Consider the following 17,837-nt stretch of genomic DNA (forward strand, 5'->3'; position numbering starts at 1 on the left):
GTTTGCGTTGGACAGTGGCATATGTGACAATTTAAGCTGTCACAGTTTGCATCTTTGAAAGCAGGAAATAGAACTAAAAATAATTTGTTTTTTTTACCGGATTAAAAATAGCCTTAGTATTTTTTATAAATATCATTGTAGTTACATATTGTATAAAGTGATGCTCCAGAACTTTTGTAGAATTTCAGCCATTCAATGGAAAGGTGGTGCTCATGATTGGTCCCCGTGTACTATGCCTTTCAATTGCGTTCTGTGTCGTCTATTTCGTATGATATGTTACGTCCTGCCAATAAATCACGTTTTTTGGAGGGGCAATTCATGTGATATGTTATGAATCCAATTTGTACAATATGTTATGCTAAAGATTCTGGACTGCATGTTTAACTATATGTGTGAGTTCACATGCTGTATGGACTTTAATTGCGCGTGTGCGTGCGTGCGTGTGTGCGTGCGTGCGTGCGTGCGTGCGTGCGTGCGTGCGTGCGTGCGTGTGTGTGTGTGTGTGTGTGTGTGTGTGTGTGTGTGTGTGTGTGTGTGTGTGTTGGCCAGCAGACCTGCACTGGTATATTGCCTACAGTCACTCTGCAGCTGTGTGAGAATGTTCCAGGCTTGAATGTTTATGTACGCGAGGCACCTGGAGAGCGCCACACCTTACTGAAATCCATAAACGTCATCTATTTCTGGCATGCCCAGAATGTCCTCTTTTTCACACCCGCATATTGGTGTACAAGTAGCTGCTCAAAGAAACTCTCCTATAAACTCTCCTGTCCTCTTTGAATTAACCAGACCGACAGAGAATTGTCCCTCAGACTCTCTTTATATGTACATATATTTCTTTGAATCATCTGGGGTCCTGATGTTAACCAGAGATAAGGGAGTGTGCCATATGGAGAGTGTTCTAAATGGAGACTGGCGTCCCGTGTTTGCGTTAAATAGGCATGATACACCAGCCAGGGCCATATTTTTCACTTAAAGTGCTCCCTCCCACCCTTCTCCTCAATAGCTGCCTGTCTTAGGCAGATTTTCACTCGTTCAACACAGGATTAAATGGTAGTAGTTACAATGATCAATAGGTTAAGAACCGTACAATCCCTCTCGCTGCTAATGACCTCAGTAGTAATGGGTAATAAAATGTTAGCTGTAATAGCCTCTTGCCGGGGCTCTGCCTGCCGTCTATGGGTGTCTAGCAGTAGTTACAGTGAACCAGACCCCGCGATAATGACAGGGAGAGGTGTGGAGCTTCCTGAACCAGACCCCGTGATCATGACAGGGAGAGGTGTGGAGCTTCCTGAACCAGACCCCGCGATAATGACAGGGAGAGGTGTGGAGCTTCCTGAACCAGACCCCGCGATCATGACAGGGAGAGGTGTGGAGCTTCCTGAACCAGACCCCGCGATCATGACAGGGAGAGGTGTGGAGCTTCCTGAACCAGACCCCGCGATCATGACAGGGAGAGAGGTGTGGAGCTTCCTGAACCAGACCCCGCGATCATGACAGGGAGAGGTGTGGAGCTTCCTGAACCAGACCCCGCGATCATGACAGGGAGAGGTGTGGAGCTTCCTGAACCAGAGGATGTGTTGCTCAAGGTGTCATTTTTTGGGGGGGGGGAATATGAAATTAATTAAATGAAATTCCAATGCAATTTGTAATGGAATTGTCAGTTAAGTGTGAAAGTGTTTAAAATATTGTGTTAATTCTATTTCTCTGCACTGGATCTCTACGTTAGACTCTATAAAACATGTACTATTGAAGATGCATAATAAAAACGGTTAAATACATGTGAAAATAACCCTGGCTGCGTTTACTGCCCGTAAAGTAGAGCATGTCAAATCTAAAGTAGATCGTTTCCCTCATGTAATTTAATATAAAACATCAAAGAAGAGCCATTATTATTTATCCTTGGTGTGTGAGGTAATTGTCAGTGGTGCTGAGGCTCTTTTTTTTTATTTTTTACGGCAGGTCTATATCTATCGCATCACGTAGAGAGCTCATACTGTAGCGAGACACGCTGCCTGGTTGACCTTCAAAATAGTTCATCAAAATTAGTGATGCTGAGAAAAAAAGGACATCAGTGTATAATGACTGTGAAATTAGGAACGGGAGCCTTGGCTATGCAAATGACAGGACAAGCCATATGAAAAAGTCAAGCTGAACTGCATATTAAGACGTAATACGGGAGGAATTAATATTGCATTTTCATCCTCTCACCGCTTCGCATTGAAAATGAGAAATGTTAAGTGCATTGGGTCTTGGGTGGAGCAAAACCTCCGCGAGTTTCCCCTACAGGAGGACAAAACGACTCTAATCGCGTAACGCAGCGCGGAGCACCTCTCAATGAAGTTTACTGAGAGCGTCAGCGCCACAGTGTCCTGTTTAACACTATTGCCCTTTCCAGCGCCGTGGGAGTACAAGCTGCTCATTATGACCCGTTTTGGTTTTGTTTTATGTTCCAATGTGGAAAAGGAATAAGGTGATATGCATGCAGGTGTCAGAGAACACCCCACCTGCTAGATAGATTCTAAACAGCTACATTACATTCAGAGATGCATGAAAAATTCAAAGGGCCGTCATTAGCAATGAGGACGCGGTACAATTTGGGTAACCTTGGCGAAGACAGACTGTCACCCCTAATGTCCGCTCTATCAGCCGGGCGACATTAGCCTCAGAGACGCAGAGCACAGTTTTACCACACAATCACACGCACACACACACACACACACCGCGCGGCATGTTAACAGTTGCAAATGTGAGACGCTATTAAATATATCTCGGTAGCTGTTTGTCACTAAAATGTCAGCGAAAGGGGCTTTTAATGGTATCGCACATCATAGCAATGAGTGGCAGCATCCAGACACTCTGGGAAGTCACAATGCCACCGGAGCAATTAAGGCAGCCTGACAACTGTGGGGCTCACTCATTGTCATAACAAATCACTTGTTTTGAAGAGTCATCCACTCACACCTTTTTGTTGGAGTTAGTTAAGGGCCCGTGTCAGAGTGAGCCCTCCTCGAGGCATGGCGCCAGCTTTTTTATTTGTACGTTAAATAAATTGCTGTTGACAATATTCTAATGAAATGCTCTCATATGTACAAAAGATATGTATTGTAGCCTACAGTGGGGGGGGGGATTGGGGGGGCGCGGCGCGGCGCTATCTTTGCATGTTCTGCTGTTTGCAGATCACCCCAAATGATCAGCTTGAGAAAGCATCAAAACAGAAGCAATCAACCGTTGGACAGCCGTGTGCTAGGTGTGTGTTTCTGGAGAGGGCTGTGGTGCTCAAGGTCAGAGCCTGTAGTAGATTCTCCACAGGCTTTACTGCAGGCCTGGCTGTCACGTGTCATTACAGCTCAGGGGGTGTAGCATCTCTAGCTGTGATGACACTCCTGGTGATTTATCCAGTACAGACCAGAGGGGTTGAGTGGCTTGGCCATCCTTAGCTGTCTCTTTTGAGTAGCTGTTGCAGTGTGTCTAGCCCCTGACAATTAGTCTGGTTGACCTGCTGTAGTCTTTACCATCTCCGCTTGTTGTCCTGTTGTCCCTAGTTACCATAGCCACAAAGTCAAAATGGCTAGATCATAAAAATTCTAACATTTAATTTACGTTTGTGCTTAGGCATAAGGTTAGCAGTATTTAAGAATAGAAATTGTAGCAATAGGTGGGGTTTAGACATCATTTTGACTTTGTGGCTGTGTTAACTAGTGACATGCTTGTCCTCCAGTTCCCTTTCTTTGCTGTGGTCATCTAATCCTATAAAGCATGTGTCCTGGCCATGTCTTTTGCTGTACCACTGTCTCTCTCATAGACCAGGTTAGTGACTGATCTGTCCTCTGTGCATCTCTTCTAGGTTCCAGTCTCAGTGGCTATGATGACACCCCAGGTAATAACTCCCCAGCGGATGCAGCAGATCCTCCAGCAGCAGGTGCTGAGCCCTCAGCAGCTCCAGGTGCTCCTGCAACAGCAGCAGGCCCTCATGTTACAACAGGTGAACGCATAGGACACACACACACACAGTACATAGAACACATCAACATCCCCACACCAACTACCATAGAAAAGGGAAAGATCGACAGGGCACTAGCATTCCCTCTGAACATGAGACTGTACCAAATAGAGAACAGCCAGAGTGTTGAAAGTATCCCACGGCCCACTGCTGAGTTTAGCAGTGGGCCTGATGGATTGATTGCTTGGTGAACTCTCACTCAGACGTAGCTCCCATGTCTTTTTCAGCAGCAACTCCAAGAGTTCTACAAGAAGCAGCAGGAACAGCTCCACCTCCAGCTCCTCCAGCAGCAGCATGCGGGCACGCAGAGTAAAGAGGTAGGCTCACTACGCTGACGTCATCACCATCAGCACCACCGCCTTACTCAACTCACATGGTGCCCCGGCAGTAAGAGTCTCAGAAAAGCGCAGAGCATGGAAGGCATTTGTTCTCTCCCTCTCGCCATCTGTTCAGAGGCTGTGGTTTTTAAGAAGAAGAAGAAATACTGCAAAATAATCACTCATGCTTCTGATTAGCATGTCAGGCTCTCTGGGTCAAATCCAGTAATAACTTTATAAACCAAGTATAGTGATGATTCCTCTCCTTCCAGGGACTGGGGCTCGTACTGCTGCTCAGGCAGTGAAAGTAATGTTTGTGCAGTTTTTTTCTTTTCTTCTTTTCTCTCGAGTAAACAAGTGTCCTACAACAAAGTGTGCCCTTCATTTGAGCCCCCTTGTAGCCAATAATCAAAAGGAAGGGGAAAAGAAAGGGCCTATAAATCGGAAAAGCTTCCTTGGTAATTAGCATGGAAACAGCGATTGGAGCGAATGCGTGTAGTTGTGAGATATCAGTGCAGGGAACCGCTCCCAGCCTTGTTGCCCGCGCTCTCTTTTTTTTCCCCTGGCTCATCAGCGGTGGCTCAATGCGTGTTAATGACTCGCGGATACAGGCATCACTCTGGACAAAGGAATGATTATTGTGCGGTCAAAAGAAATTCAAAGACAATCAAGGAATTCTCTCCCTTTCCCCTTCTGAGAGCCACGTTTGGGGAGGGTGAAGAAAAAGGATCTAAATTAAGCCAAATGTTAAAAACACACGCACGCTCGCGCACAAACGTGAATGAACAAACACACACGCTCACACACACACACACACACACACACACACTGTCTGAGGTACCGACTTCAAAGTCCCAGCTCTCTAATTAATGAACTGCAGGCTTCAGTTTGGACAAGTTGTGGTGTGATGCTCCCATAAATCAACGTGACAGCAGAGCTCCTCAGATAGGGCCTGTCACCAAGTCGCATCTGATGTACACATGACTTGAACTGGGCGGGTGGAGGGGGGGGGGTGCTAGTCAGAAGGAGGTGTAATTGATCGGCTGAACGGAGTCAAAAAAACCAAAAAAAAACTTTTGAAGCGTGTTATGTATGATCACAGGAAATGGATGCAGCCTCGAGAGGCTCTCCTTCTGCTCTCCGATGTGCTCCACCCCCCCCCCCCTCCAATCGCATTTCTAGCTGCTGCAGCCATCAAAACACAGAATAAGAATTGCGCCGCGACTCCCCCGTGGCTAGCAGACAATAACCCCCTGTTGTTGCTTTGTGCCTCTTTTATTTTAAAGACATCAAAATTTAGTTTTTCAAAGATCTTTAACTTTATATTTGAAGCTTGACAATAAAGGGCTGCCACTGCCACTCTGTATCAATTGTCAGGGCCTGTATTTTTCTCTCCCTCGTGCCACTTCTTGTTAACCTCTTATTTGGTCTATTGAGCCGGGGGGTTTTAATGTGTCTGCACGCTGGGAGAGCACAGGAGCTGCTGTCAGCTGATGAGACCACAAGAAAGAAATCTGATGGGGCGCGAGTTAAATTCATTTAATTTCTCCCATTTTTAAAAGCCACCCTATATTTATTTAGGGCACTGATGAAAGACATTGTTCTCTGTGAACTCCCGCCCCCGTAGTACCATTAGCATCTTTGTCTTATGCTGTCAGACAGACGGGAGCTACAGTACAGAGAAGAGTCCTATTGAAGACACGAGAAACTTCTTACACTGTAGTGAAAAAGGAACACCCATAAAAATTAAAAAGGGAAGATGGGAAGAATCACACGCCAGCTGAATCACTCATTAATTACACTGAAACCTCAGTGAGCTCTTCATCAAATATGCTCCGTATAGTTTAGAACATAAACCATAGAAATAGGTGTTCATGAATACACCCTCTCACCGAGCCCATGCTTAAATGCTAGTCCATGAATATGACACGACATAATCCTGATCAGACTAACGTAATGAGAAGGCCTCTCCACGTCAGACCAGTGTAGTGTACAGTACTGTGTGTGTTCAGGCCTTTATTTTTACTGAGCTGTGGAGCAGAGGCTGGGCGTGGGGAGACGAGGGGAGGGGAAAGGAAGCCCGGTAGACCTTTGACAGGCAGACCGGGACGGGAGGGGGGGGCATTTTATCAGGCTATTTCAGCGGTTTCTGAGTCGCAGGCCGGTGACCTGACGGCAGCGTTGCACCGAGGCCTTTTTTTGTATGCACTCAATTGTGAGACGTAAACAAAGTGGTGTATCCTGTGTTTGGTAACAGGGTGTGGTGCACAGCTTGGCAGCCCGGGTTGCTTTTAATGCCCCCCACTCCCCTTGACAATTGGCCTTGTATACTCATATACAGCCTAATATCCTGCCCTCTCCCAGGCTTATTTGGTTTGGCTGTCCTTATCTGTCCGAGAAAAAATAACAAGGTGAGCTTTGTCTTGATTGATCGTTATCTCCAGTTGTTGTTTAAGGAATAATGATCCATATTTCGATGGTGAAGCTGAGCCTGGGGTTAATGGTAGGGTTAAATGTCCAGTCTCTCCCCTCCTCTGTTATCTAAACATCTCCCCATTTGTTTTGATTCAAAGAAGATTAGGGATATTAGATCATTTCCTTCTATTTATTGTTCTACACCACACTATACCACATCTCTCTTTCTCTCTCTCTCACTCTCGCTCTCTCTCTCTCTCTACTCCCTCCCTTTACACCTTTCACTTTCTAGACCGAGGAAAAATAGTCTCTGACTTTCCCAGAATGTTATATGTAGTCATAGTCCTAAAAGATGAACAAAGATGTTCTTCACTCGCTCTATGATTCAAATCAACTTCCTGCACTGGGAGGGAAGAAACCCCTCCTCAAGCTCAGTGCCGCGCCTGAGAGAGTTGTGAGACTAGCCGGTGTGGCTATTAAACACTTTGATTTAGTCACACGTTGTTTGCTGAATTATGAATGGGTGTAATTAAAATCCTGTGGCTCTTATTATGAATGATTAACTATGTTGTTTCATTGTTTGTCATTTGCCTCCTGACTCCTCGTTAATTAAAAGGGAGAGGGATGCATACTGTACCTGTCTTAAGTGTGCACAGACAAACCTACATAGTGTGTTGAATGTGTGAGTGTGTATGTGGTGTGGTTCGATTGGGAGTGTGTGCGTGTGTGTGTGTGTGTTTGAGAGAAGGTGTGTGTTTTCGTGTGAGCAAACATACTGTATCCTGTTTGAGAGAACATAACGTGTGCAAAAGCACACAAGTGTTTAGGCATACCGGATGCCCTATATGATCAGCATGTGTTTGTCCACTGGATCATATGCCTACCCTATATTTGAACACGCACTAGAATTTGCATGCTTCTGTGTTCAATCAATATGTACAGTCCAAAACCGTATGAATATAATGTACTTTTTGTTTGCTCTGGGGCATGCATGTCCTGTTTGTGTGTTTGCTCATGGTGTGTCTCTGTGTGTGTGTGTGTGTGTGTGTGTGTGTGTGTGTGTGTGTGTGTGTGTGTGTGTGTGTGTGTGTGTGTGTGTGTGTGTGTATTCCTCAGCAGCAGCAGCAGGCCCAGCGATTGGCCTTCCAGCAGCAGCTCATGCAGGTCCAACAGCTCCAGCAGCAGCACCTGCTTAACCTCCAGAGACAAGGCCTGCTTACCATCCAGCCTGGACAGACCACCTTGCCCCTGCACTCGCTCACTCAGGGTCAGTGTTCTACTCTACTGTACTGTACAGCACACCTCCACACAGGGGACTACACCTGCCCCAGCGCATTCCCCCCCACAAACACACAAACGCTAAAATACCCTAGACGCACTCTACTCCAACGAAATATCATACTAAATCTGCCTTGACTACAGTATCAAATCAAACTTTATTTGTCACATGCGCCGAATACAACAAGTGTAGACCTTACCGTGAAATGCATACTTACAAGCCCTTAACCAACAGTGCAGTTCAAGAAGTAAAAAAATATATTTACTATTAAATATGAACTAAAGTAAAAATAAAATAATAATAATTAAAAGTAACACAATAAAATAACAATAACAAGGCTATATACAGGGGGTACCGGTACCGAGTCAATGTGCGGGGGTACAGGTTAGTTGAGGTAATTTGTACATGTAGGTAGGGGTAAAGTGACTATGCATAGATAATAAACAGCGAGTAGCAGCAGTGTACAAACAAATGTAGGGGGGGGGGTCAATGTAATAGTCCGGTGGCCATTTGATTAATTTCTCACCAGTCTTATGGTTTGGGGGTAGAAGCTGATTAACTATGTTGAAAAAACAACTCTCAGTATACAACTCTCGTTACAAGTGTTTCCCACCTCCCCCCCCTTGTGTTCCTCCCGTGTGACTATCATGGTGTATAGGTTCCCCCTCTCCTTCAGCCTGTCTCTTGACTCTCCATTCATACCTTTCTCTTAGAATGGCATCATCATACTGGGTGTTGACCTAGTGGAACCATTGTTACTAAACTGCCACCGAACCTCTTATTGTGAAATCTCCCATAAGGGTATGGTGGTGTGAGTCAATACTTGTTGTTAAGCCAGGAAGTTTATTTCTTAATTTGTTTATTCATATTTTCTTAAGGAGCAGCCCTATGACAAAGACTCATTCATAGCGTTTTGGAACATGACATAGACTATTCATTCCACACTAAGACAAACAGTTTTGAAATAACAAGATAAGGCCATAAAATGGGAAGGGTGGGGGGAGCTTAGGTAATAAGCAAACCAAATCAGGGTTTGTTCAGTCATGTTATTGTTTGGACTGTATGGAATCACTCATCCACTGGCAGATGATTGCCATAGGCACAGGCGGGGACCACCAATGTGCTCTTAGCGTACGTTTATGAATGACCTCGTGTCGGATATCTGGCAAACACACGCCCTGTGAGTAAAGTCTTGCCCTGACGATATGGCAGCTTGCTGTTCTTTATGGAATTGCGCAACAGTTACTGGACATCCTGTTGACTCTTTGCTTATGCGTAGTGTCATCAAATACCTCTAAGGCCGTCTCAAACAGGATACAGTAACCATACACTCTTTGTTTGTTCAGCCTATTTCGTCAGATGACAGTTTCAGATACAAATACGGTATCGTTTCTCTTTGTTATTATTTATACAAACTGAAATGAGGAATTGAACCTTACCGCACAGTTGGTTCGTTTCAGTATTTTACTGAGTGGAACTTGGTTAGGCTGCCCTTGGAAACCACTGGTGGTTAACTCTATGGAAGACAGCTGTTGAAACACTTAACGTCTTGTTGAGTTTCCCTTCCTATTCTACGTAAGTTCTGCTTGAATGTTTGAAGTTATTGATGACCTTTCTCTTTTTCACGTCAATAAACTCTTTCACGCATCAGTAGCCAAGACCTACGGAGCTGAGATCTAATCTACAATATTCAGCAAGTAGTTAGCATCGCTGCAACACTAATGATGAGTTTTGCGACCAAGGTGATAATGCGTTCGGACCGAGGCGATGAGTTAGGATGACTTTTATACACTGAGGCCATGATCAGACAGATCAGCCTTACTTGATTCAAAATTAAGATATCAAAATCAAATGATTTGAAAAATTCTATCTCTCATGACATCATAATTGTATTGTGCTCTCACATATGTGTTCATGGTGATCTGAGATTATACACTTCACAAAAAGCATTTGAACAGCCCTGTAAGCGTGTAATTTATACTTTGAAAAAATGTACCATGTATAACATGGTTTGTTTTATTTGTGTTGTTTTGTCTGATCCTTACTGGAATTGTTGATTGAGACAGTATAAAACATTTTCATTACAAATTGACATGAAGAATTACATTGAGTTATCATTTAATACCAAACTGTGAAGGAAGTAAATGAGTCGAAGCTTGAAGAGTGCTATTTGGATGACAATCAGTTGTTCTCTATATCTGAACCTTCATTTGTTTCTCTCGCGGTAAATTCTTTTGACATTAATGTTCAAAGTCTTGGAAGCGGTCAGACAGTATCTGTTATAAATTACAATAATGTGTTTGGGGAGGATATAACTCCCATAAATATACATTTGATCCAGCGCTGGCCTCCCCTCCTTCCCCCAAAAGCCTCTCCTCTTGACCTGTGGAGCACGAGTGAGACGGCAATGTTCGCTCCGCTCTGTTCTCCCAGGTGCAGCTACCAGGTGTGTGTGTGTGCGTGTGTGCGCGTGTATCGCTGCTTGCCCCTCTCTGCGCCTGCCCTGATTGGCTAAAGTGTATTCTGAGGCCCTGTGGCCTCCCAGGCGGCGATGTAACAGACTGAACTCTCATCACTGGAGAACATCAGTTAAGTTGTCCAAGAGAGGGCAATGGGACAGTGACAGGACAAATTTGTCGGTAATATGAAAGCAAAGAATGTGGCGAAGCATGAAGCTGCTCTTAGTGCAGCAGCGGCACATCAGGGACAGCGGTAGGTAATACGCTCCCCCAGTCAGTGATTGATTTGGCCAGCAGCGCGACACTGGTAATAGTTCCTACAGCATTAGGAGGTAACATATTTTAGGCCTAAGGGGTGCATATCACTAGGCCAGTGATTACAGGAACATAAACAGGGGTGCACCAGAGGTCTCCGCCTGATGGAGCAATAAACTAATAGCGGTGTCACCGTCCCCCCATGGTATTGGCTCTGTGTGGAAAGCAATAGCAGAGTTGAAAGAGCCCAGAGGATAGGGGCTATTTTTTATTCTGTGGATGATGGCCTGCAACTGATGTCATTATGAACGTTAAATCAACTTTCTGCTTGCTTGAACATGGTCACCTGGGTACGGAGGTACAAGGACAGGAAAAGGTTGAAGAGCTCGGCCTGTCTGGATGCCAGAGCTACCTGCAGAGGTAAAATTGAGTTGCCAGGCCGGTGATCAATCAAGTGTCCCAACAACATACATTTTTTAAAGTGCTTGTCTGTATTTCCAACCTATAATGAGTGGAATAGCATTGTTGAAAAATGGAGGATAAACCAATCCTGCATTTTTAAAATGGACGGACTGGGGATACAAAAAAGGATTTAGAGATCAGTGTTCCTATGTCTACCATAGAAATCAGATGCTGCCTTCTCAGGAAAAATAGAATGCCGTTTGTCCAAACATAGAATACAATACTGTTTGAGATTTTCATAGCATTACATTTTATTGTCATTTATGGTGTCATCATGAACAACCCTCGGTTTCAAGAGATGCAATGAGGACAAGGTAGTTTAATAACAGAAGGACATGGGACCAGGGGATAGCGAGGGAGAGAAATAAGGGGGTACGTTAGGAAGGAGACAGCTTGGTCCCAGTCCGTTACCCCTCTCATCAGAGGAGTCTATGGGACCTGTTTCATCTGAGTAAACAGTGGTGTCGGGGTCACCAGGACTGGCTGGTAATTGAGGGATAGTGGGCCACCCTGTCAGCCACACAGGCTAAAAATACATCACCCACTGTCACTGGGCACCAAGTGGGGGGAAAATGATTGTTCCCACTGTTGAAGCACAGGACACTCACTCCACCAGTGACCTTCCCCATCCAGACAAATCATCATCATGGAAAACTTTCCCTTCAAGGATCATTCCCACCATCAAAACAACAATGAGACCTTAATAAGACAAGTGAGAAGCAACAACCGTCGGATTAGCATGCTTTTGTGCAAACAGGAACATTTGGCATGTTTTGTCTGTCAGGGCTGTGTCCTTTGATTAAGGTACATCAAAGAATAAGAGAGAGAAAGAGAGAGTGAGTGAGACAGAGTGAGTGAGAGAGAGAGAATACAGGCCAGGCAGAATATAGGAGAGCGTGTTAAAATATCAGAATGAGGAAGACACTCTTTGGAACGTGGAAAGGTTATTGATTTGTCCTGCAATCATTTCCTGCTCTTTGATATGCAAACGATCTAGTGTGAATTTACAGCAATCCTATCAGACTCATTTCACAGTTCTTAGCCCCTGCGTCTCTCCAGAGTCCTTCGCCTCATTAGGCCAATGTTCTCCATTACGAGCATAATTAAAATCTTCAGTAGCTTATCAAATTAAAAATATTTTTGCTGATCGTATTGAGATCTTCACTTCACAGTTATTTTCCACAACAGGAATAAATTAAGACTAAGCATTTTGTATTACGATCTGGCGCTTGAAAGGGCCACTTCTGGTATCTATAGAGGGAGTGATTAAAAAGGGGGGAAATCCGGAGAATATAAACCCATCCGAGATAAGCATGTGCAAATCATCTTTCATTTGCCATTGCTCATTTTGAGAATGGATTTAATTAATTGTAATGTTAAACGAGTGGTCTTGAACATCCAGTTGAATTCACAGCATATCCAAAGGGTATTTCAGTATGTTTTAAACATGTGAATCATTTAAGGACAGATCTGAATACCCAATACAAATTTGCACACATTCCCATAGTGGATCTTTCAATATGCTATAAAAAAAAAATATGAGTTAACCAAATACATTTTGGAATGACAATACAAATGGCTAGAGAACATACCCTCAAGGGGGGGATTTTTGTTATTTTTCTTCTTATCAGCTTTTGCCTCATTTATGTCAACTGAAAGCAGGCTTCTCCGGCACAGTGGTAACAGACACTGTACATACGGACACATACACATATACATTGTGTGAGAACAATGGCTGGGTTCTCTTAGAGATGTTGTACAGACACAGCATTATCCTTCCTCCTCCCCAATCTGAGGGTGTCAGGATCGCTGTCAGTCAGCAGAGGAGACAACATGCTCTCTCAGTGTATGTGTTCCAACACACGAAAATGTCTCGTCTTCAAGGGATTTTTTTCCTTTTCTTTCTAAGGCTGCTGTGTGAGATGCAGTGTGCTTGACTTGTTAAACGAGGTTTAAGTCTTCTGTGTCAGTTGGAGGCGGTGCTGAGCTTTAAGTATTTTGCACATTAATGCGCTTTTGAGGATATTACCCCAGGGTCCTGTTTCTGTAGAAGGTGGGGTGGCATGGGCTGTTTTGGTTGTAACGTTGCTATTGTAAACTTTTTGTGTGTGTTCTGCCTCTCCTCTTGTTGGGGAAATGATGGTGATTATTCAGATTTCATGCCTTGTCTGGATGTTAATTATTTACTGTGGGCATGAAATGCGTGTGAATGCCAGGGATTTGTGTATACGAACACGCTTCAGATCACAGGGAGAGAGGCAGGGGGAGCAAGCGCTCTCAGTGTATTACCCTGTAGTGGAATATTTTTTAATTAATACTTGGCTTTGTTTACAGACCCTTTGATTTAATTATGTGATGAAGAGAGTTGGATTAGCTGCTAATTGATTTAGTTATCCAATTTGTTTGTTTCAGGCATGATTCCAGCGGAGCTTCAGCAGCTGTGGAAGGAGGTGACGAACGTGAAGGAAGAGAACAGCAGCAGCAACAATAGCCACCGTGGCCTGGACCTGTCCTCGCCACAACCCCCCAAGAACCCCCTCCTCAACCAACACGCCTCCACCAACGGACAGTACATGAGCCACTCTCTGAAGAGAGAAGGGTGAGTCTCTCTCTCTCTCTCTCTCTCTCTCTCTCTCTCTCTCTCTCTCTCTCTCTCTCTCTCTCTCTCTCTCTCTCTCTCTCTCTCTCTCTCTCTCTCTCTCGCTGGCTGGCTGGCTGGCGGGCTTGCTTCCTCTTCCATCCGAGCTAACAGCTTCCGTGGAACATGCTGGGCACAATAGCATTTATTTCCAGGGAATGGGTTGTGACTGAATGTGTTGCTTATGAAGTTGAGCTCATTGATTTATCATTAAATATACCACAGATTATGATATTCTCAACAATCTGACCTCTTTTTCTAAACTGGGGTACAACTAGGCATACATATGTCCTTTCTACTTTATGAAAAAAAATCTAACTGGAACTCATTATGTGTGACATTCTCTTTACTGTCATCTTTGACTAAAGAAAACAGGAGGCCTACATAGTCCCCATTTAAGAACTGCAATTCCTTGAAGGGGCCTAAGTTGATGGACATGTTCCCATAGGGCTTTGCCTACAGATGAATATTAATTTATAGTTTGTAAGTACCTTCCTATTTTCATTAAGACGCGGGCTTGTTCTGTGTTTCGGAATCCAGTTGGGGATTGCAATGAAACACCTGGGAGCGAGGGAATGATTTCGAGTTTAGATTGCAGTAATGAAAATGGGATCAGCACACTATTAATTAGAGGGTCAAGGGTGCTGTTATTTCAGTTGCACTTAGGAAACTGCAGCTGTGACTTGCAGGGCTCCGTTTGGTTAAATAAAATTCAAATTACCAACGTCCTCTCAACAACAGAAAAACACACACCCAGCAACCTTTGCTTTCCCTCCGGATTGTGACGTTTCTGACAATATGTGAAAACATATTGCAATTTCCCAACACAATACAAGAGACAACTAGCCTTCTATAGGTGTGGCGTTCAGAGCATATTGAAGCCGAGCAATTCACACTGATGTACTGTATTCTTTAGTTAAATAATCATTATCATCATGTACATTACATAACTAAATAAAAAACACATTCTAACTTTAATTGGAATATGTGTCAAACAGAGACCGTTTATTATTACATGATGTACAAAATACACTATCAATATTTGAAAACGGTGTTGATCTGATGTAAGATCGACGTCAGGCAAACCCTCTTTTCGTTGGTGACTTGACAGGATATTTGTAGGTTTCCCTGAGCCTCTGTGTCTTTAAGGAAGGAATTAATTTGGCATCCAACACGTTGACTTGTTTTCTTGCACTGAGGCGCTGATCTCTGAATTGCTGGTGAGGAGCCTCCAGGCGCCATGAGCTCACTGCACAACATCTGACTTGTTTCACTGATCAAAACCTATGTGTCATTATGAAAGCAATGCAGATGAAAACACGTTTAGCACTCTAAACCATCTGGCCTTGGGAGATGGAGAGGGGTTCAAACACAGACAGGCAGATAGATAGTCCTCTACGGTAGTAGTGGGGAGATACAGGCCTGCATGGAGAACCTGGCTGAGTAACTGACTATCTTACTCAGCCATAGCTTAACTTGGAATGCCTTATTTGGAAAGGACATAAATGCTCTATGTTTTACTGGTTACGCGATACTAGTTCATCACATGCGTTTGTTTCAATATAATGTGAGACATTTTAGGTCAAGTGGCGTGACGTCAGTGTTTTGACACTGCTTTTGTACGTTTTGACTATGAGGTCTCACAGAATGTCCACATTTCACTGAGACATTACATGAAAAAAAACGATAGATCCACCTTTATCCTTTTCACACACTGTCCCAGCCACGTACAACACAGCACAACACAGCACAACACAACACAACACAGCAAGCCCCAGACACCTCTCCTAGCTCAGGGCAGACAGTATCCTGGTGCATTCAATCTGCTCAATTAGTCAGTCTGAGCTCTAGCCTCTGTGGCTGAAGATTAATCAGAGGGGAGGATATTGACACCCTCGCTTCATCACCTGCTTCAGATATGACCAAACAACAAGTCCCAGCTGAAACATTGGAGAAGACGTGCATGAGAGGCTGCCTCCGATGCCTTGCGCTCCCTGTCAGAGATTAAAGAAGACGTCAACAGCAGTTTAACACACGCTCCAGTGAAGAAGGCAGTCTGGGGTTGAATATTCACAGAGTATCTTAGATCTGTCAGAATCCCAAGCAGGTGATTTCTCAGCCGTCTCTCTGTTCTGTGCTGTGGAGGGCAACACAACGTTTCCAAACGCGGTTTTCAAATATAGATGACTGATATAAATGAGAATAAAAAAAAAAATCCCTATTAAACACTGTATGATGCCAATTTAGATTCATATAACCAATAATCCTTGCCTGTGTTCATTTTCACGTGCTTAAATCATACAACTATCAAGAGCCTTATTCATCTCTTTTGATGATGCAGACTCCATTCTAATCAGAATCCTTGGGAAAAAAAATAAAACATCTGAAATATTATTAGGCATGATTATTCCATACAAAGCTATAAGAGACGTCTGTGTTATAATCCAGGGATTTGAATAATCAGGTTTTAGATAATGACCTGGACTGGGTGTAAATAGAGAGCATCCACTCATCCTCCCAGTGCTGAACGTAATGAACTTTTAATTGATGTGGTTTTGCAAGTCTTTTTGTCATGCAACAGAAACAAGCCACTCTGATGGACCTATTTTCCCGGCCGGGCTCAGATTAGTTTACAGCAAGCCCTAAGTACCATGTAGTTAGTTTCATGTGTCATATAAAATCTTCCCAGGCACAGCGACGCCTGCAACTAAAACCTTAAGTGCATCCACAGGCATCATTCACAGGTCTTTTAACTTCCGTCTTAAGGAAGGAGGAGAAATTCAATCACTGCAGAGACGAGACGTTGTTCCCACTTTTATCAGCCTCCAAGAGCCCTGACTCGTAGCAGGACAGACAGGGATCCGGACTGAATACGCCCCAACATGGTGAAGGCCCTGTCAGTTAGTCATACTGGTCCGAGCTTTGGGATGTGAGGAGAGAAATACCCCTGTGAGCCAGGTCTCTTTGTTCAATGATTTGCTTATTTAAATGCAATGTATCCTATCTGTACCTGACATCAATTCCCCATTCCTTTTACTGCACTCACTTTGTGCAAGAGAGAGAGAGAGATGGAGAGAGAGCGAGAGAGATGTGGAGAAAGAGAGAGAGAGATGTGGAGAAAGAGAGAGAGAGATGTGGAGAAAGAGAGAGCGAGGGAGAGCATCCTCCTTACAAAGCATTTGGCCCACTTACTTCCCAGCAACCATCAGTAACCACAGCTCAGGGACTTCAGCTCAGCAATCTGTTAAGGAGATAAATAATCTGATTTGGCACGACACTCCCCTCTCTCGCCTTTAATTTGTCTTACACCCGGAAAATGATAATTAAATCATTTAGGGGTAAACCCTTGAGTGGCAGGAGATATGAGAGAGTAGAGTTGGGGCAGTCATCGATACTCACTCTGAGAGATGATAGACCTTATTGTGACTGGCTGTACAGACAGACCACATCCAGACTCTGACCCAGCTTGGTAGACACATCAATCCTCTTTCTGTTTGGTAGCAATAGACTGACTGCCCCAGTGTACTGTATGACCTTGTTGATGACCTAATGCACCTTACTCAGAAATAGACTGATTGTGTACGGTGTGCTCTGCTTGTGTTTTTGCCTGCAGTATGGTAGGCCTATGTGTTGGTGTTTACAAAGTGCAACACCTGGAAGATTTGGCCACATTCTGTCTAGGTGGAGGAGCTTTTTGTTCCTATTCTATGCAGGAAGCAGATGACACGGTTTCCCTCATTGCTGTTACAAGATCATTAGAGTTCTCTTCCCCCAGGCAGCAAGGCAGCCTGACAATAATAGCATCCTAACAGACCTGCCCAGGGTGCGAGTCACATTTAACTCCACCACAGGATCAGAGAGAGAGAGAGAGAGAGAGATGAGGAGCTGTTTATTCTCGTGTAGTACCGAATGAGCTCACAATAGGGAGAAACCCCACAGAATCCCACAAACTTCAACTATTACACTAATGTAGCTCATTTGGTGTAAATTCTCTCATTTACCACTGTTTAGT

General features: G+C 44.1%; 1 protein-coding gene across 21 annotated transcripts in view; it reads left to right on the top strand.

Annotated features, from left to right (window-relative positions):
• The window catches only part of LOC106582854 (forkhead box protein P1-B), a 213,748-nt gene that overhangs the window by 170,382 nt on the left and 25,529 nt on the right, over window positions 1–17,837 (top strand). For 11 of the 21 annotated variants that reach the window (XM_045705053.1, XM_045705056.1, XM_045705054.1 and 8 more), the window contains 4 exons: window positions 3,845–3,982; window positions 4,228–4,317; window positions 7,849–7,999; window positions 13,600–13,786. In XM_045705053.1, coding sequence (XP_045561009.1) covers window positions 3,845–3,982; window positions 4,228–4,317; window positions 7,849–7,999; window positions 13,600–13,786 — 566 coding nt within the window. The remainder of the gene's footprint in view (window positions 1–3,844; window positions 3,983–4,227; window positions 4,318–7,848; window positions 8,000–13,599; window positions 13,787–17,837) is intronic. The other 10 variants (XM_014166387.2, XM_014166397.2, XM_045705057.1 and 7 more) reach the window with 3 other exon arrangements.

This window comes from Salmo salar, chromosome ssa22 (genome assembly GCF_905237065.1).
Source record: "Salmo salar chromosome ssa22, Ssal_v3.1, whole genome shotgun sequence".
NCBI classification, from domain to species: domain Eukaryota; kingdom Metazoa; phylum Chordata; class Actinopteri; order Salmoniformes; family Salmonidae; genus Salmo; species Salmo salar.